Source organism: Papaver somniferum, chromosome 4 (genome assembly GCF_003573695.1).
Source record: "Papaver somniferum cultivar HN1 chromosome 4, ASM357369v1, whole genome shotgun sequence".
Lineage (NCBI taxonomy): Eukaryota > Viridiplantae > Streptophyta > Magnoliopsida > Ranunculales > Papaveraceae > Papaver > Papaver somniferum.
Genome location: NC_039361.1, coordinates 149,355,592 through 149,377,279, shown reverse-complemented (window position 1 = coordinate 149,377,279; position 21,688 = coordinate 149,355,592). Strand labels below are relative to the sequence as shown.

Here is a 21,688-nt window from a genome sequence, read left to right as displayed (position 1 = left end):
ATACACCAACAGATGGCAAAAGATCTGCCAAGCCATAGGGAGTGTGGATCCCGTGGTAAGCATCAACTGCTACAAGTGGGGATTAGACCGAATGAGTCCACTATTTGTTGAGATCCACGGAAGCGTACCTAAGACAGAAGGAGATCTTCGAATAATTATTGAGAAGTATGCTCGTCTTGAAGAAATCCAGCGTGAGAACCCGAGGGCACAAAAGCAGAGGTCTCACCGTACCAATTCCGCAGAACAAACCAGCGGGGCCAAAAGAAATAGCTTAGTGGAACGACCGCACGAAGATATGAAGGAACGAAGAGATGAACGACGAAAAGACGATCGAAAATTCGAAGATCAGGTTTACACGAAGCTCAATGCTAGCTACGCTCGGATCTTGCGAGAGATCAAAGGAAGGGAAAATTTGGAGTGGCCGTGGTCTAAGGGAAAACAGCCCCCAAGAACCGAGAAGTCTAAAGATTACTGTGAGTATCATTGCTTCAATGGACACCAGACCGAGAAATGCAAAAACCTCAAAATAATGATCCAAAAATTGATTGATGCTGGCGAACTCAAGCAATACATACGAAAGGAGGTCACCGAGGACAGATCCAAACGAACCAAGCAAGTCCAACTTCCAGAGGGAAACCGCACAATCAACACCATCTCGTGTTCCGAAGCCGCAGGGCCCTCACTTACAGCAGATAGGAAAGAGGCTACGAAGCAATTCGAAGACCACTGCGAATTATATAAGATTGATGGCGTAGAGGTGGACGAGCACGAAGAGTGGATGGACGCACCTATCATCTTCGATACTGAAGATATCGAAGAAGATATGGAAGACCATAACGATCCCTTGGTCCTCACACTACCAGTGGCCGGATGTAACCTCAAAAAGATCCTCATCGACGGGGGAAGCTCAGTGAACGTTCTATTCTACGACGCCTTCAAACGGATGAAGCTCCATGATGAACAATGACCTCTTATTACACCATCTACGGGTTCAACGGAGCGCCCACAAAGCCATTGGGAGACATCGTGTTGCAGGTGAACGCCGGGCCCATGAAAGTAGAAACACGATTCAGCGTGGTGACGCCCCATCCCCCTATAACGCCATTATTGGACGAAAGTGGGTACATAAACTCAAGGGAGTGGCAGCAACTTACTACCAATATCTCAGGTTCCCTACACCCGAGGGAGTGATGGAAATCAAGGGAGATCGGGTCTCTGCAAAAGAGTGCCAGACCACTCAGGATCGTATCAACAACGAACAGGAAGAGCAGCGAAAAACCCAAAGGATCAAAAATAAAGAAGCTGCGAAAGAAAAGGCCATAGACCTGTTCCTCAAAAACCACAAGGAAGGGCTTGACAAAGGATGATAATGTCCTTAACACAGAGGCAAGTACTTCAGCAGCCAACGAAGGACAGAAACATACCAAATAGCAATTAAAGAACGTCCCAGTCCTTGGGGACCCGAAGCCGGTGTTCACACCAGTGGAGCCCGTAAAAGAAATCAACATAGGAACGGAAGAAAACCCGAAGATGATCAAAGTAGGGACCATAATGGACGAAAAAAGAGAAGATTCCTTAACCAAATTACTTAAAGAATACGCGGATGTATTCCTTGGAAGTTAGGAGACATGCCGGGGATTGATCCGAAAATAATCCAACACGAGCTGCGCATCAAACCAGGCACGCCACCTTTCAGGCAGAAAATAAGAAAAGTTGCACCAGAGTATCATAAGGCAGTAGAAAAAGAACTTCGGAAACTACTAGAAGCAGGCTTCATCAAGGAAGTCAAATACCCTACATGGATCTCCAACATGGTCGTCGTTCCTAAGAAAAATGGAGGGGTTAGGATATGCATCGACTTTACTAACCTCAACAAGGCATGTCCAAAGGACAGCTATCCCCTGCCGAGCATAGATCAACTGGTTGAAGCAGTGGAAGGATACGAAGAGCTGTCATTCATGGACGGATATTCTGGTTACAACCAAGTAGCCCTGGCAGAAGAAGATCAACTACACACATTCTACACCCCGCATGGCCTTTATTGCTACACTAGAATGCCCTTTGGACTTCGAAACGCAGGGGCAACGTACCAAAGAATGGTCGATGCTATCTTCAGGCCATGGATTGGTAGTACCCTAGAAGTCTACGTTGATGACATGCTCGTCAAAAGTAGGCTGCGCAAAGATCACCACCAGGACCTGAGAGATATTTTCGAAGCAATGAGGAAACATCACATGAAAGTAAATCCAGAAAAATGCACTTTCGGTGTCACCTCAGGGAAATTCCTCGGATATCTGGTAAAAAAAGGGGTATTGAGGTAGACCCCGCGAAGATTCAGGCCATAGTGGAAATGCCATCTCCGAAGAATTTAAAAGAAGTGCAAAAGCTCAATGGGTCCTTAGCAGCCTTGGGCAGATTTATTGCCCGATCCTCGGACAAATGCAAACATTTTTTCAATATTCTCAAAAAAGGGAGTAAGTTTGAATGGACCGCAGAATGCGAAGAAGCCTTCCAAAGAATCAAGGAACACCTGGCTTCAATTCCAATCCTGCAGAAGCCTGATCCTGATGAGGTTTTGGCATTGTACATAGCAGCGACAGAAGACGCAGTTAGCGCAGTGTTGGTCAAAACCAATACGAAGATAGAACAACCTATCTATTATGTCAGTAAGACCCTCAATTCTGCGGAAAGGAATTACACGAAGATCGAACAACTCATCCTGGCATTGGTATGGGCTACTCAAAAGCTGAGAACCTATTTCCTAACTCACTTCATCCGCGTCCCATGCAAAGCACCACTGGAAGCAGTCCTCAAAAGCGCGGGAAAAGTAGGTAGAATAGCCAAGTGGAACACCCACCTGGACCAATTCAACATCATTCATGAAATTCAACATTCCCAAAAATCCCAAGTTTTGGCGGATTTCTTAGCAGACCTCCCCCTGGACAACGATGAAGAGATTAGGGGAATACCAGAAGCCGACGAGGAAAGCAAGGATCCATTGATGTCCTCGAACCCGCGAGTCAAAGACAATGGGAAGTCTTCGTTGATGGTTCCAAAAATAAGGAAGGGGCAGGAATAGGCATTGTCATCACCACCCCAACTGGAGAAAGGATCGTACAGGCACTCAGGTTAGAATTCAAAGAGCATACTAACAACATCGTCGAATACGAGGCAGTCGTACATGCCCTCCGCTTAATAATAGAGATGGGGGTAACTGATGTAAGACTGACAAGTGATTCGCAGCTTGTCATACGCAAATAGGGCTCGAATACAATGTGTACGACGACACCCTCTCAGCTTACATGGCCTTGGTCCAAACATTGGCATCACAAATTCCGAACATCAAGTTCCGGCACTTATGCAGAAGGGATCTCAGGCACGCGGATGCCCTAGCATATATATCATCCATGCTGAAGGACAAGAGTATCGAAGCTATCAAAATAACAAGGGTATACGAGCCTTCGATTGCATCACAATTTTCCTTTGCTACAAATCAAGATACAGTGGAAGAAAATATCGAAGATCAGGTGGGAGAAGACATCCGTGACGATTTTGACGAAGAAGATATCCTGTCAAGAGCAAATCAAGACGAAGATTTCAACAACGAAGATGATTGGAGAATGATGATCCATGCGTTTCTCAAGGATGGAACCTTACCCGCGGATCACAAACAAACCAGGAAAATACTCTCCAAAGTAGGAAGATATGATCTTCGGGATGGGATCCTGTACAAGAAATCTTTCCTCGGACCGTTACTACGTTGCTTATCCAGGAAAGAGGGGCATCGAATTCTAAACGACATCCATTATGGTGACGCAGGGAATCATAGCGGCATGAGATCACTAGCCGACAAAGCAAAAATGCAAGGATATTACTGGCCCACAATGATACAAGATGCTGCAAGAATGTCCCGACGATGTGAAGAATGTCAGCGTTTCGCCAAAAAGATACACGCACCAGCAACAACGTTGAATTCTGTGGATAGTCCGTGGCCATTTGCAAAATGGGGCATAGATATCGTTGGGCCTTTCATCGAAGGATCAGGGAAAAGACGATTTTTGATAGTAGCCACGGACTACTTCAGTAAATGGGTGGAAGCCAAAGCCTTAGCCAGGATCAGAGACGTGGACGTGTTTACTTTCATATTCCAAAACATTATTTGCAGGTTCGGCATACCAGCGGAAATCGTGTCCGATAATGGTAAACAATTACAGGGGAAAAACATAGACATGCTCTTCGACACTTTCAAAATAAGGAAAAACAAGTCCACCCCCATATACCCTCAAAGCAACGGACAAGCGGAAGCTACTAACAAGACCCTCGCCCTTATCCTCAAAAAGCAATTAGACGAACACAAGGGGCGATGGTGTGAACAGCTACACAATGTATTATGGGCATACAGGACAACACGAAGATCTGCCACTGGGGAGTCCCCATTTCTCCTCACTTATGGAGCTGAAGCAGTCATCCCAACAGAGATCCTCATGCCAACCACAAAGACCGAAGCATGGGAGAAAAATCTCACAACAGACATGATGTTAGAGAGACTGGACGACCTGGAAGGAAGGAGGGAAGCAGCATTGCAAAAGATGGAAAATTATCAACGGAGACTAGCGAGAGAGTACAACAAAAAGGTTAAGCTTCGAAATTTTGTAGAAGGGCAGTATGTGCTAAGAACAATCCCGCAGTATCAACGAGAGAAGAAATGGGGAAAGTTAGCACCTACATGGGGAGGACCTTTTATAATACACGACATTGCGGGAAACGGTTCCTATCTGAAAGGCGAGGTCCTCCGGCACCCTTGGAATGCTAAATGGCTCAAACCGTACTACCCATAGGAGCAGCGCAGCTTTGCATCTGCGTGAAGAATACCAGAAGAAGAAGGCAGCGTAACCGCTTTACATGTTTCTATCTCTGGACGAGGAGTAGCAGGCCTCAACCTATCAATCAAACAAACTTTTTGGGAAATCTTCAAGCAAACGAAATGGTCAAAAGGCCCGCTGGATGAACGCATGTACATTACATAATAAATTAACAATATTGGGGAAAGTAGTTAATCTACAATCTCTCAGGGCTCCCCTATCAGTGTCTATGAGTGTAAGACCAGGGGGAAGGCACCCAGCAGAAAGAGATACCCAACCAATTTTAAGGCAGCGGGTCGACGGAATGGGTGCATGTAAATATTTCAAATAAGCATTCCATATCCTAGAACGCTGCCTCGGCCCCCACCGTTTGGGAATCCTCTGGCCCAGGATTCGCCAGCGGGTGACAGGTCTCAAGACGATCACGAAGGTATTTACCTTCGGTGTCGCACCCAAACACTCTCAACTTTTTACAAAGCAAGTTATTTCTAGTTTAACACTTCACAATACTTAAAATAAAGATGAATTGATAACGCAGGTATGCCAAAAGGATGATCCATTTCATAAAGAGTTGATTACAAGATTCAGCAAATAAGATAAAGCAGGAAACACATCAAAAAATGATCCGAAATTATATAATCAACAAGGATCAACTTTCTATGACTAATAAAAAATCTACTTGGACGATACAGCTCCATCAACAGGGTTGTCTCTGCGAGATGAAGGTACGCTACCACCTGAAGAGGGCCCAGAAGAACCAGGCAAGGGCGCGGGAAGGGGACGACGCGGATAATTCTTGACAAGACCATGTTCGACTTTAAGATCAAGTTCAATCTTATCTAGGACTTTGTTGGTCTCTTCAGCCAACTGACATCGAGCTTTATAAGTGATAACAGCGGTCCGCTGGTTGGCCTGAGACAGCAATGCAGATAGGCGTTCCGCCTCTTTGGAGGCAATCTCCGCTGCTTCCTCACGAGACGCGGCCAACCCTTTGAAATAGTTGGCTTGTCCTTCCTGCTGCACTAAGGCAGATTGAGTTTTTTAAGCTCATCATTTGCTGCGTGAAGCTGTCCCTCGAGTGCTGAAAACAAGAAATACCAAGGGGTTAAAACGAAGAAATAACAGAATCACACTCGATAAAACGAGGTTATACCTTCGACATTAGCCGAAGCCTCTTCATACTCATTACACTGCGTCCCGAGCCTCATCAAGAAAGTCATATTCGTTGGATAGTTTCTTATAATCCGTTTGAAGGTTCGTAAGAGCAAATTGACTCGCGTCTAAGTCTACCTGCTTCATTGAATCCAAGTGACGAAGATGGTTGACTTCGTCATTCATCTCCCCCATCCTTTTATGGATCGATACACATTCACTTCAAGATCTCTTTCAGATCCACTTGGCGAGCAACATCAGCTCGAGACGCTTAGGGCTTTACTAAGAGCACCAACCTCGGCCCTAGCATTATCTCTTTCCTCGGAAAGACGCAGCATACTATCCCTAACCCCGGGGCCTAAGAAAGAACGAGCCTGTTGTAACTCTCCTTCCAAAAAGCGCACTCTAGCCTCTAAGTCCGAAGCATGTCCGAGCATCACGCAGGTTGTCACGCGTCCATAGCAGCGTACCATTAAACAGACAACGGTCATGATTGTACTTATTTTGCATATCAACCATCAGTGTTCGCTTTTCACGCCACTCAGCTGTAAGGCGTTGTGCTCATCAGCACGAGCATTCCACTTTACGGCTTCGCTTTTCAACTTACCCACCAACTCTGCAATGCGGGATTTCTGTCGTTCCCTTTCTTTCCGAAGCCATATGAGCTCGGGGACTCCACCCACTGAAGATAGGGTGGGGAGACTGAGACAGAACACCAAAGTACAAAGGGAATCACGAGGAGTAAAGACCGTAAAATACGAACCTGTGAGGACGATACATTTCTACGAGCTGCTCCAATTCGTTGCGGACTATAGCAAGTTCTGAACGAGACTCTCCTCGTTACCCAGTGTCTTTTCCTTCAGGCGACCCTCAGTTCATTATTTCCACTCGCCGCAGATAGTTCTTCTTCTCTATGACGAAGCTTGCCTCCAACTTTAAAGACTTTGCTTTAAGAATTGGTATAGAACATGGTTACAATGTTCGCTCCTCATCATCTATGTCACAAACGACAAACATTATTATACCCAAGGGATCAGGATATCGCGAAGAATACAATGTTCGTACATCATGAGGGAATCAGTACAAGGATTTACCTCTAAGACACGCTGCTGGGGAAAACCGTATTGGTACCCATCAGCTATGGCCATCATATCAGCAACAGAGGAGGGAGGGTCAACCACTAGGTTAGCTTCTAAGCTCTCAGATTCTTCTCCCACATCTCAGCAACGCGGACTTCAGAAGACACTTGCATCATCTGACGAGTATAAGCGTCAGAATTCTTCTCACCGGGGACCACTGGGGCAGGGTTGGGGACGAACATCAGATTTTTTCTTAAGCCAAGCCAAAATGGCATCTTCGCCTTCAGGCATTCGAGTAAGGGAAATCCTCTGAAGGAGATTCAACCGCAGACTTCCCTTTGGCTGTTTCTCCTCACTCGCGCAAGTCTCGACATCACCACGCCTCAGTATGACCACCGGCGTTTTCAGCCTGTTGACCGGTGGCATCTTCTTTACCAATATCCCCAAGCACATCCCAATCATCATTTGGGGAAAGCAATGAGAAGTCTTCGGCAAGACCCATGGCAGCATTCACATCAAAGGATTCCCCCGCGGAATATATCCTACCGAAAGAAAATTCGGGGGAAATAACGGGCAGAGTACCCACACCGACAATATTATCGCCAACAGGGGCAGATCCACCCCCACCAACGATAATATTACCCTCAGACTCACCATCACCACCCGCGGAAACTTCTTCTTCACCATTACCACCTTCTTCATCAAGGTGAGAAGTGTCGGTACGCTCTTCTCCATCGGACATTTATTCATCCTCAGCATACCCTTCGTTTACAGGACTCGTAACCTCCTCATAAACCTCAGCCTCACCAGTAACCACAATAGAAGATTGTTTGGGTCCAAGTTTCTTCTTCTTCGACACCTACAAACCAGTATACATCCCACAAAGGCTCATTTTTTCCCTCACTTCAAAAATGAAAATTATTTCAAGCAAGGAAAAAGGGGCAAATAGAATAGAGAATATAGAAGAAACTATACCTTGGCAGCAGCAGCACTCTTCGTTGGATGGGTAGCACCAGAACCCTCCTCCTCATCTCCATCAACGACATCAAGAGCATAAGGAAAATTCATGCCCGCGAAATTCGGACGCCAAGGACAGAAATCTCCATAACGAGCAGGAGGAGTTTCACGAGGCTTGATTTTCAGAAGGACGCCAACCGCGTGGACCCGGAATCCATCCATAAGCCCAAGGACCAACTACCTCAATAACAGTAGCATGCCATTCATAATCATGGTCACGCTTAATCCTTTCACGAGCAGGAAAGAGTTTCCGTTTAGCAGATCCCTCAGTACCAGGAACATACTTCAGCTTGGCATCACTCACCTCACTCAAAAGACGAATTTCACCACGGGGAGCAGCAATATTACGAAGACTAACACTCCACGGCTTACGGTTTCTTGTTGACATAATCCCCAAAAGAACTGTTAAAATTCTGAGGAGTGTACCACTCTCTCTCAGCAGGATTTGGAACATAGCAGGTCATCATAGTCTCTCCCTTGCTTCGCAGGTAACATTCCTTCAGTGAACGAAGATAATTCCCAGATAGTTGTGACACGGAACGATTATGAGTGTTCGTGGAAGAGCCTTCGCGACTAGCCAACACGTCATAATAAAAGGAGTCACCCGACTTATATAGGGGCAACATGAGACCCGCCTCGAAGGCTCCAACCGTAGTCAACAGATGAAACTCGTCAAACTGATACTTAGCAAGGAGCTCGTAAGTGATATCATCGTCAGGGGCATAGAAGCGAACCTCAAAAGCTTGAAGTTCATGTTTTTCCTTGAACATCTCAAGATCAATATGCTTGAAAGTGACCTTCTTCTTACCAACTGAAATGCTGCGTATCACGGGGACAGTTTCTTCTTCGTCTGCGGAATCAGAAGTAGGACTCAATTCCGAAGCTTTCCTTTTAGAAGGAAGATTTTTAGACGGATCAGCTCTCGACATAGTACCCTTGGAGTACTTCCCTTTGAAAGAAACCGCGGGAGGAGGCGGCAAAGATTTCTGCGGAGGCACTGAAGGAGGAGCCATTGAACGAAGGGGCGGAACATCCATTTTCAGTACGAGGAGGAGCCCGCGTACTCCTAGAGTCATCACGAGGAGGAGCCTGCGTACTCCTAGAATCTTCACGAGGACGAGAAGGGGCGCGGTTAACAGCATACCTAGATCCATAAGGACCCTTCGACACATCCCCTTTCTTAGTAAGCACAACCTTCGCACCAGAGGAAGATGAAACCCTATGACCCCGAGGATCCGATTGCGAAGACCTATAAGGACCTTCCCCAAGTGGAGATCTGTCAGAATCTCGACGCAGAGGGGATCTTGGCGGACTAGACGACGGGGTTTGGTAAGGAACCCGCGGACGATCAGACATATCTACAAGGAAACACAAAAACAGTTTAGAGAAGAATACAAGGAGATCACTAAATATCAAAAAACCCATAATTGATGGTTCATCCGGATAAAACATTAAAAACCCTAAGAACTACCAGAAATACTCCATCCAACTCCAGGGATAATACTTAGATACAAGCATATATGCTTCGACATGTGTGTTCTTCATCACAAAGCCAAGAATACAGCAGCAGGAAACAAACGGGTAGATACATAGATAAATCAATGATGAGCAGCTAATGAAAAATCCCATACCTGTATAGAAGAGAACGACAGGCACCAACCACAGTCGAAGAAAGGAGGATCTGTGATATCAAAAGCTAGAAAGAGACAGAAAATTGAATGTTGTTATCTTCCTCACAAGAATGACGATAATAAATGACTAAAGAACAAGAAGAGGATGAACACTGACAAGAAGAGGATGAAAGTTTTTTTTCACATTCTCTTTCCTATTTATGAAGCTAGAGAAGACAATAATTGTTCCTCGTACCAAGGAGCAGTTATGGGGAAAGTTAATGCAAAGTGGGAAACGTGTAGGACGACCTTTCTTCATCTAAATTGCAAAAAACGCCCAAGTCAGAAGAAGAGGGGCAAATTGTATGTACACCTTTCATCATCCACCACGTGTACAGAAAGAGACACGTGGAAGGCATGCAAAACAAGATATCAAAACATGATAGTAAGCATCTCATCAGAAGATTCCACCGGTCAGCAGATCTGGCGGTCAGGGACAGAGGATCACAGAGGTATAATGGCTCAGAGGAGCACCAGATAATACCCCTTGGGTGTTAATACACCCAATCCCGAGGAAGGTCCCAGATCAACGGCTGAGAGGAAGTTTGACTGACAGATGTGACCATACAAAGAGACACTTGCCTTACACGAGCATACATCCATCTACCCGCATTAAATACCAAAGAGATATACACGTGTCAATCAGCTCGTGGAAGAGGCGAGGATAATCCTTCGTATTCAAGCTCAGGCCGCAGCATATGCCGAAGACCGCTGCGTAATGGGCACAAAGCACAAGAAGATAAGATTACAACGGCACCTCAGAAGTAGGACCCACGTTCCAACCCTATAAATACCCCTCTCCACTAAGAGAGAAAGGGGGGACCAATCCAGAGCAATTGGAGGAGAATATAGGAGAGAGAAATAGGAAGAGTAAGTAATCCCCCTACTTCCGCAGACATATGTATACTCTAAAGTCATTCGACTATCTTTGTAATCATTCAATACATAGTGAAACACCAGCCCCGTGGATGTAGGCCTTAGTGCCGAACCACGTAAATCTGTCTTATTTACATTTCAGCACCTTACATTCAGCGTTGAACTTCATGTGCTTTACATTTATACTTGATTCTCGATTTATTCCTTTATACGAACATTATTTATGATAATATTCGACTAGACAATGACAAGCTCGAAGGCTTCGAGTCGATGAATCGATATAATCATCCCCTTCACACATACGACGTATGATTCTAGAATTAGAATGTATGCGAATATTGTTTGTGAACACGTGGATGGCTTCGTGATTTATGTGTTCCCAATTAGGAAACACGTACTACTTAAACGCGTTTCCATATTTCTTCAAACTTCTATATTCAGAACCCCTTCGATCTTCCACTTGTTGTGTATAAATCATAGGGGGTTAGTCCAGAACCATATTCTTTCTTCTTTGTATCTTAAGGTGACATAGCATCAGAAGCAAAAACTAGGGTTCGTCTGTTTGATCAAGGAAGTCTGTGATTGATTATTTTCTTGTATTTGAGAGGTAGCCATGGATGTGTACGATAATGAATTGCTTAAGATGGATGAGGATTATGACTGCTTAATGTCTTATGATGAATTTTCGGACTCAGCAATATGGAGTGGTGAGTTTCCGGAATTCGACGGCTCTGGTTGGAGTTTCTCGGATTGGGCCAATGAAGTTGAGTGCATATTCGATCAAAGGAAGGTAACAGATGATGCGATCAGAGTTGGAATAGCAGTTGATACGTTCAGATCGTCAGCCTTGTCATGGTGGGAAAGTCTTGGAACAGCACGAGAGAAAATCACTACTTGGGAATGTCTGCTTTGGGTCATGTACAAGAGATTTGTGCCTGCCAGATATATGTAGATCCTGAAAAGCTTTGATGTATTTGATTACTGGGAGCTGCCGAGGAATGAGGAGCAGTTTATTTACTTGTGGAGGCGAAATCAGATTTTATGTTATTTTATTATTCTTGTTTGCTGTAAGCTGTAATAAAGTATTTGCTGTTTTTACCACTTGGATGTGAAAGATGAGAATTTAAGAGTGCAATTTTTATCCATCTGATGTTGTCTAGTTTGAAAGTATCTGTATGTTTCTTTTATGAGTAAATGTCCGGCATTCATCTCATGTTGAATCACTTCTGTTGGAGGGTTCTTCAGACACATACTTTCAGTTCATAAAGTAAAAAAATCAGTCATTCACTGATTCCAGTATACCAGACTTGGACAACAAAGTAAAAAATACAGCCGGCAGCTCAATCTCATAATCTAGTCATTGTACAGTACATTCAAATGGATTCATGGTATAACCCTGTAAGGCACTTTCTGACAGTAAAGCTTCCAGTATTTGCCGTATCTGTTTACAGGAGTAGTAATAATTAGTATATTAAAAAATGGCACTCCGAAGTAGGAAGGATGCCTTGAAACACATTTGCATACTAAACACATTATGATATTTACGACCAACATATCTAATACTGAGCAGCTAAATGAATACACTGCCGAAGTAGGAAGGATGCCTTGAAAGTAAAGGATCCCATCAGGACCAACCAACACAGGAATACACTGCCGAAGTAGAAAGGATGCCTTGAAACACATTTGCATACTAAACTCGAATCTTCATACAACCCTGCTATTGTCAATTTTATAATCACCTCTGATCTATTGCATCATGACCAGATACCTGTTTGCCATAAAAATCACCAGATACGTGTGCCGATTTCTATGCAGTTTAAACATAAGGGGAACACATCAGTTTCCATGTAATCCAAGTAAAAATACAAATAATATCTTCTTTGAGTTCTTGTTGGATAAGCACAACAACACAAAACTAGGGAAATCACTAGATAGATATACAGGGTAATAGATTACATAGTAGCTTAAGATTTAACAGGCTCGTGCATATGGTAGCTTAATGATGAAAGATGCAAAGTCCGCGATTTTCTGTTTTTAGGAGCCACATTTGACAATTGATAGAAAAATTTAGCTTAACAGGAACAAGTCTGCCTTGTCAAAGTCCTTCAGGTTAACATAATTATATAAGACAGGGTAAACATAATTAACAGGAACAACCCATTACAACAGTCAATTTCATGATGATATATGTTGTGATGATCGTTACCTTTCGATACGTAACCAGCAGAATTCAACTCAGGCAAGGTACCAGAAAAACATAGTTGATCAGAAAGTAGTTCTTCCCCTATAAAATCTAAGAACACAAACATTTGAACAAAGTCTCGGGAGACAGACCTGAGAAATTAGTTTGTTCCATGATTTTGATACACACTTGAACACAATCAAACTCCTTACGGGTGCTCGGCACAAGATCTCAATCACTAAATCTATTGGTAAGTAACTGGTCTGCCGTTTTCTTGTTCACATTTCCTCCCAAGATTAAACCATTTTTGATAGATAAAAGTTCCTCCTTACTTGATTCAGAATGCAAATGAGCCGAAGCCTCAACGGTTTGCATCACTTTAATTTTGAATTTTGCTAATTGACTTACGAAAGAAATACCTCCTCAGTGGTGTGGTAAGTTCTTCTTTCGCCTTCTGGTGCGTCAGTTCTGCTTATCCGAAGGAGTAATCCCCTGTCAAAACAATAAAGAAAGGAACTTTTGAGAAACAATACAACTAACAAACTAGACAAACAGATTGTGCTAATCGAATTCACCAAAAGAGGAAGAAATAACCAGAAAATTTCTTTGATTTAGCCGCTGAACTCAAAGGCGGATCAAGAGGCATACAACTGGGCAGCAACGTTAGGAAGCATAATGGACTTTGAATCCAACTCCTGCCAAATAATCAAGCTGATCAGGAGTACGTATGCAGACAAGATAGGAGCACGCTTCTCTCTAGATTACGACGGAAAGGAAGTTTTTGAAGTTGGAACATGGAGCACAACAAATGACAGGGAAAACTATTTAGCAGTCAACCTAGCTAGATATAGCATCGACTGCAATTTTGGAAGGTCTTGGGACCATCTTACTGTAACAAGTATTATCCCGTACTTTAGCGGCAGTAATTTCCATTCAAGTTTTAGACATTATCAACCAGAAAATGTAATAGTTAACACTATCTCTCAAGTTTGGGACGTAAACCGAAGGGTTTCTGGTAGTTTGCTCAGCAACTCCAACCCAGAGGTGATCGTCAATTGAGGTTTTTATCCCTCTTTGTCTATAAAAAAAAACGGTTCAACTAAGAGACCCAAACTTGAGAGCTGAGTCTTCAAGAAGATTATTCTGAACAAGCCTGTCTTAGCATTTCTTCCCATCAATTACATTAGTTGTTTTTCATCTTCCTAAAAAATAATTAATCATAGGATATATGCTGTCCAACGCAACTTTTGGTGGGGCAAAAATAAAAATGGCAAATGTTCATACATGAAATCATGGGATCTTCTATGTAAGCAAATTGCGGTGGGTGGCCGAGGTTTTAAAGAAGCAACTAAAATGAACAAGGCTATTTATAAACACATGAATTTGATCAAAGCCGAAGACACGAATGGAGGCTTCGGGTATTGGCCGAAACCACCATTGACGAAGCCCTGACTACAACCGAAGCCACTACTAGCAGAGCCAAGATCACCATAGACGAGGAAACAGTGTAAGAAGGGTGCCCCGAGGACGGATCGCCCCGAAGAAGATAACTGATGGGTGCCTAAATAACCCCAGCTGTAATAGTACATGTGTACAACTAATAATAGAAGTCTTACTAGAAAAGATATTAGGTACACGTGTACGGCACTGGCATGCCAGGTCTTGCCTATAAATAGCAGGGAACTCTTCCAGAGAAAGGCAGAGTTCTCCAGATAATTGTATTGTGTATTGGGATTAGTCTCCTCATTACCCTATGATAATTTAAGGGTGTTTACACTATTATTCTTTAGTGAAATTCAAATTTGTAAGGCTAAGAGTAGGACTGTTTACAACAAGCCATCCAAGTGCTAATGTTTTCACAAGAGGAGCACTCTGTCCTGCAAATTTTCTCACTATTTTTTCACTATATGCAGCCCCATAGAGATACCATTCCATATCTACAACTCGAGATATAAAAGAACAATTGTTTACATGCATATAATCACCACGTCCAAACTCATAATTACTTAAAATTTAGTCATAAATTAAATCCCAGAAGAAAAGATAGTTGATAAAATACAGGTCTCCTTCTCCAATAACATGCAAACGATATCCACAAACATAAATAAGAGCTACTAATCAAAATACAAGTAACAGAACTACATAGTGGAGTCCTCTTGAACCGGTGGTGGTCGAGCATACTTGAGGTGTGGAAGAACAGAAGCATCTTTCCAAATAATACTTCTTAGCTCCTCTGGAAAATCAACTGGTTTCATCCCTTTAACATCATCAGGGAAAATCCTTTCTTCCTTCTTCTCAACTTCACGTCTTTTATTCATTTCGCTTTCTGCCAGAAAACACGCAGCTGCATTCGAACCCCATGAACCATAAAATCCTACCATTTTTTCTTTGCCAAGTTCCATGACAAGGGAAACCAGCAACCTATCGCGACTCACGTAACAAGAAAAAGCAGTCTTACAACTCCCGCAAATATTTTTGTTGGAGCGCGTCTCTCTGCCTTGGTTATTAGCGCAGTGACGTGTATCATAAACAAGAGCTGGAGCCGTAGCCGAATTACACTGGATGTAGAAGAAATCAGATAGTTTATGTCTCTTAGCAAGTTTGACACCAGCCTTTATTCCCAAGAATGCTTGATGAAAAAAAGATTTTCCATTTTCTGAGAACTTGGCTGAAGCAACTAATGGCTTTGCGGGCGCATTGCGTAAAATAACTCCATATCCTCCATAGCCTTCTTTCTTTTCAAAATAAGCATACACATTAATATAAGTCCAATGTCGCCGCTGCTCTAACACTTCACCAACCCATTTATTATCACTCCTTACCCAATGTAGCCATCTGTCAAAAGACACGGACAATCACTGACGCTGGGACTCTCACCCTGCAAACATCTTTACTGTCATTACATCATCTAGAAATATACTACTAGTAGAAAGAAAGATGTTTGCGGCTGCAAAGGGTTCATATACGAGATACTCAATTGTTTGTTTATAATTGCATCAAAAAAAAAATAAAAAAAAAATGAAAAAAATTCAACTGAGAAGTTATTGTTACTCACTTCTTTGTTCTCTTCTGTTGGTGTTGAATCGGTCATACTTACTTTTCCTTCTCTGTTCTCTTCTATTGTTGTTGAATTGTGAAACAAGCGGCAGGTATTTCACCTTCACAAATCTTCTCCTGCACCCCCAAATCGTAAGGAGAACCCAATTTCATCAGAAAAATCAGTCATTCTAAGATAAAAACAGCCTACCGAGATTGAGAGAGAGACTCTTACCAGCAAAACAACCAAATCTCTAAGGTCCTCTTTGTGCGGCTGGCTTTCACATTTACACTCATCTTAAACAACCAAAACGGGTAGAGCAGACCGGTCCAATCCCGGCCTGTTACTGAACTTTCTTTTATTTTTACTGGATACGTCCATGGGTTACTTACCCATAAAATCGGCTCGGGATCCTCTGGCTCTGAATGATACCTCAGTTTGTAGTGAAGGCTGTAAGTAATCTATCATTCTATGTTTATTACAGAGAAGTGATAGACAAATAAGATACCGGCTGATTTATTAGTATGCATTGGTATTCCCTCCGGAGTTACCAGAATTCAGAGTTTAGCAAAGGTGGATTCTGTTGGTTTGAGCCAAGAATGCTTTTTAGATGAATGTGTATTGGGTGTTGAGCAGCATGAATGAAACTCTGCGGTTTCGAGTTCAGAACTATACATACCTCTGAGTTTTGCCTTTGAACGGGTTCTCACAGGAAAAGCTACGTAAGTCGGCAGTAGGTTCATGGAGCTAAACCTGACGAGCAAGCATGTTTGCCGAGATAGCTGATTGAGCAACAAAAAAAAAAAAAAAAGAAAGAAGTCATGATAGATGCACTAAGTACCACATACTGCATATCCTGTAAGATCCAATCACTGTCAAGGAGCAGTTGAGCGGTCTCACCTCAAAATTATGATAGTATAATCCTTACCTGAAAGCTATATATCACAATCGTCACAGAAATCATCATTTAAACTAGGACCCAAAATCAGTGAGTATAATCTGTGTGGTTAGTGAATACCAACGTAATTGTTAATGTGCAGATCCAATCACACCATTGTCGTCCGTTGCAGCTTTACATCCATCAAAAAAACTGAAGAAAGACATCAATACCATACTAATGGAAACTATAATACACTACTGTCGAAATGGAAATTTTCGATCACATATTAATCGCAAGTATCTGAGCAAACTGATAGAACCGCTATACAGTAATTTGCAAAGCTAAAGAGCTGAATTTGAAGATAGTAATTCTTGATATGGACAAGCTTGATCCATGTACTGCTGCAGCTAGGCGAACAATGCAGGAAAGCCTAACTGCGCAGGGAACTAAAGTCAGCATCTAGTCTCTGCAATCCAGTTGAAGTAGCTAGTATCAAGCAGTCTGACGTGCGCAAGCAAGAGTGGATCACACGATCAAGAAAGTTGCATGATACAGTAAGAATCACAATAACTATTCAGAAAGGAAATCATCCAAATGAGTTTCAGGGCATAATTTCACGTCTAGGTAAAGCAAGAGCGCATAATACAACCAAAGAATTACACGGCGAAAAGTAAAAATAAGATGACAGATAGAGTTTCAGCTGCACAATTACTCACCTTGCAAGCAACGGCTCAGCAACTTGAGTGATAATAACACTATGTAAAAAAACAAAAGAGGACATATTATGTTCCCGCCAAAGAAGCTAATACATAAATATGTTTCTGTTTTGGAAAAATGAGGGGGTTAAGCAGACCCCAACCGCACAAGAATAAGCTAATATACAGTTAGCCTATTTTTCAGAATAAAGAAGCCACTTTATTTTTTCATGAAATGAAATCCACCAACAAATCTCACTCATCCATTTTCAACATTTCAAGTAAGAAATCACTCCATGAATCAATAGGTCCAGGCAAACACCAATGAACACAATCATTATACAAAGTGACGTTCTCTTGTGGCCAATGTCCGTTTGTACTTGGGTGTCCATCTGGTCTCAATAACATTGCTTGTGTCGTATCGAGTAACCTAAATTTCTTTCCTGTCTTCTTCCCTTCTTCTTTTGCCACCCTAAATTCCTTCAGTTGAGCATTGTACAAGGATAAACCATCAGCATCAATCTGAGTTTCACTACTCTTAAATGGCTTCTTTTTAACACAATTTGCTCCTGAATCCCATGTTCCATTTTCGAAATGTGAAGGTGCAAATGTTCTTAAATACGTCGTGCCCGTAAAATTTGGTGAACTGTTTATCGCCTTAAACGCATTCTGAAATGCCTTTCCATAGCCATAGGACATTGCGAGATCTTTGACATCATTACGTAAACAAGAGAAACAACCTACAAGATTGCCATTTTCATAATACATTTGGGGCCGGTAGAACCAATGTCCAGCAGAGAGGATAATGTAATCGAATTCATGTATCTTCGTTGTCCATTTGACATCATATTCATCTAGGTATAAATCGAAGAGACCGTTATTTGTGGGTCCTTTTCCTTCCTGTTGTTCAGCTTTTACTAAAAAAGGAGTCCAAAAGGTTGCAATAGTGAAGTTGTAATTGGTGTATTTCCATCGTTGAAAATGCCACTCGTTAGTTGTTGAAACGTCTACTGGATTCTCCACCTGGTGATGAAAAATGCAACTAAAAAGTCATTTTCATTAATTCGATCCTAAGGTTGAGTATTTTCTGTAAGATCATTGCACTAATGTGGCATGCACGCACTGATTCATTTTCAGGTAATAAACACACACAGGGGAGCATGAGCATGAATACAAAAGGTACAAGGTAATCAGGTCCCCTCAACAAGATCTCACTTGTCCAAAGACAGCTATCAATGAGCTATTTGGGGACCATAAAAAAGATAAACTCTCTGAAAATTAGTGGAACCCACTAAAACATTGTTCTCTTTTACTAATCATTCTTTACATCGCTCGTTTGAATGACCCAGAAAACGTATACTCTGGATTTGGCCAAACAAGAACTCTTTTGGAGAATGGTAGATTCTATACGAAAGCATGAGACCGGTTAACTAAATCTGATCTGTGGGAGACCAGTTTTAAGAGAGTTCGCTTAGGCGGTATATTAAGAATTTTTGTTCCTTAACTGTTTTTCAAGAGATTTATGCTTTAAACCTTTCTCCATTTAGCCGTGTGGATTCAATAACTAAAATCAAATCTTAGAGCATCTCCAGTAGTAGAGGGTTACAGGTCTTAAATCCAATCCGTAAATAATAATGTGACACATAAGAACAAATACTAGTGAGTTCTAGTAAATTTTTCTTTGGAATAACATATATTCAGGAGTTAGCCATTATCTTAGACACCTACTGTAAAATGTTACAAAATGTATGGCAATCAATTTGCAAAACAGCGAAGGAAAGAAACTCATGGATCTTTTTTAAGGGAACTTAACAACAAATTTGCTGTTTAAAATGTAAAATCAAGGTGTTTTATATTTTGCAACAGTTGTTATTTGCTATACGAAAATGATATCCTCCTTCCTAAACTAGATGGTATCATATTTCCATTACAATTTGAGGGTTTAGTAAAGTTTGGATCTTACCTTGGATAGTAGACACATCAATGACTGCATTTGATTTCTACCAACAGAATCCCCAACAAACGCCATAGATTTCCCAACGAGAAGCTCCAAGAACTGAACCGGATCAAAGACAGGCAATTCACAATCATTTGGCTTCCATCTCCATTTCAAAAAATCAGTATCAGTTCTGCCGTACTTCATACAATTCTGATGTTCATGAATGAAACTACAACTGTTATTTGTGTAATACGACGCATCTGGATTCCAAACCCATTCTCCTCGATAAATGTCGCATCCTGGCAACTTCAAATCTTCCCAAGAGATTTTAACATTTTCAGAAGAAGATGAAATTAGAGGATGGATTATTGTGATTAAGAGTAGGATTGACGTTGTTAGGAGAATGAATTTTGGTGTATTTCGAAGGATGTTGATTGTTTTGACGGAGAGGAGCCTAATCGGATGAATTTGCTTCATCGGAAGAGAGAGTGACCTGAAAAGAGTGGAGTTGGTGAGACAGACAGACGGCAGAATATATGTTGAATTCAGGATGGGAGGATGAGAAATGAAGCCGACAGGGGTAACTTACTTTGTCTAAAGAGTAATAAAGAGTGTGGTGGGGACAGAGGAAGGGTAATTATTTAATTGTTTGATACTCAAAAGCTTTGAATCGTCGGTGACACGGCTGCTTTTTATTATTATTCTTTCAAATCAAATCTAGTTGCAGTCGAAATCCATCCGATAATTACGGGGTACTGTTCAATCCTAGTATTTAAAAATGAATCAGATCACTTGAACTTGCGGGGCAGGTTCTCCGGGTGACGGTGTCCGATTTTAGAAGATTGTTTTCTGCAAATTGACTCACCTGATACTATGACACTGACACCCGTCAAATTCTGAGAGTGGAGGACTGTGTCGCAAGCATTTTTGATGTTCACTTTAGAATCCAAATGTCCTGGATAGATTTTATTTCATTAGCTAGATTTCTAGGCACGAGGAACATTTAGCAAGTAGTATTTGATACAACTCGCCAACGCCGGCTCTGGGGCAGGCTGTAAATTTTGTATACAATGAGGTAACTTAATCACGAGGAAGTCTGGCTGGTTGAATTGCTGTATAAATACCGGGCCTCAAGGTAACATTTGGCGGGCGGTAGATCTAGTGTCAAAACTGTCACCATTTTGAGTTGCTAAGCAAATTTCGGCCTCTAAGAGTAAAACTCGAACCAATTTGAATAAAAATCTGCCTAGAATACCTCTGGTCAGAGTCCACATTGGAGGCAAGATTTAAAATGCGTCTTTGCCCCCAAAGGCTTAAAGAGTGGTCTTGAATACTAAATCTTTTTAGGACACGATCAATGCAGTAGGTAGGAACCACTGGTATTCAACGTCCTTGAGCTGGGCATCAGAACGACATCAGCCATCAAAACCTCTTGCTTTTAGATTACAGCATTTGAGCATCACTTTCCTTGGTCACATGGGATAGCTTCAGTTTCACTGCCTTCTCCAGTCCTGCCCAGATGACAAAAATTGCCTGCTTCTGAAGAATCAACCACAATAAATAGAACAACACAAGAGCGCTACCCAAGTAATATCTAAAAAGCAATCCGCCCACCACCAAAGTAATCCATTGTCAGTAAAAAGTAGTCCAGCCTGTCACAGCTAATCTCAGGTTGGTGCTGTCACAGCGTTGTTGAAGTGTGATCAATCACTTCACCAGTTCACTTCACATTCATAATAAATGAAGTATTTCGATAGACAAAATAACATGTTGCACTCTCAACTAAAAATCAAAATTCTATTTGCAGAGGTGCAACCATTTGGGACCAAAAGTCTCCTTGTTACATATACTACTTTTAAGTAATGCCAGAATCTCAAACACTTCCAAAAGGAATTCAGAAACAGTCTAATCACTTACTATATGAAAAAAAAATTACACTGACAAACTCTTAATTCTTACATAGAATTGCATCAGAAAAGGAAAAATGAAATGTAAACTGAAAGGCGTACAATTCGCAAGTGTGCACCTGTCATTCTATTATTATTAGAACAACAAACTGATTAGGGTGAATACCTGAAACGACTAAAAGTCACTATTTTCCCAGAACAAAAGAAGAAAAATAAACAGACGGGTAAAATACCTGGTGTGTTTATTAGCATTCATTTGTATTTCAAACAAAATCGCATCAGATTCGGAGCTCGGCGAAGGTTGGTTTCCTCGTTTGAAATTGGGTTGAGATTGCCTCTGTTAAGTCATCAGATGGAAGCATAGCAGGATTCCAGGTAGCCACGTAATCCAA

The 21,688-nt window shown here is 42.0% G+C and overlaps 1 protein-coding gene across 1 annotated transcript; it reads right to left on the bottom strand.

The window, feature by feature from the left end:
- Window positions 1-17,337: 17,337 nt before the first annotated feature.
- On the bottom strand, window positions 17,338-19,952 carry LOC113271548 (protein trichome birefringence-like 19). The gene is made up of 2 exons (XM_026521445.1): window positions 19,414-19,952; window positions 17,338-18,473 (listed from the first exon to the last, which is right to left on the bottom strand). The coding sequence occupies exons 1-2, from the start codon at window positions 19,864-19,866 to the stop codon at window positions 17,706-17,708; spliced, it is 1,221 nt and encodes a 406-aa protein (XP_026377230.1). The 5' UTR covers window positions 19,867-19,952; the 3' UTR covers window positions 17,338-17,705.
- Between the last annotated feature and the right edge of the window lie 1,736 nt (window positions 19,953-21,688).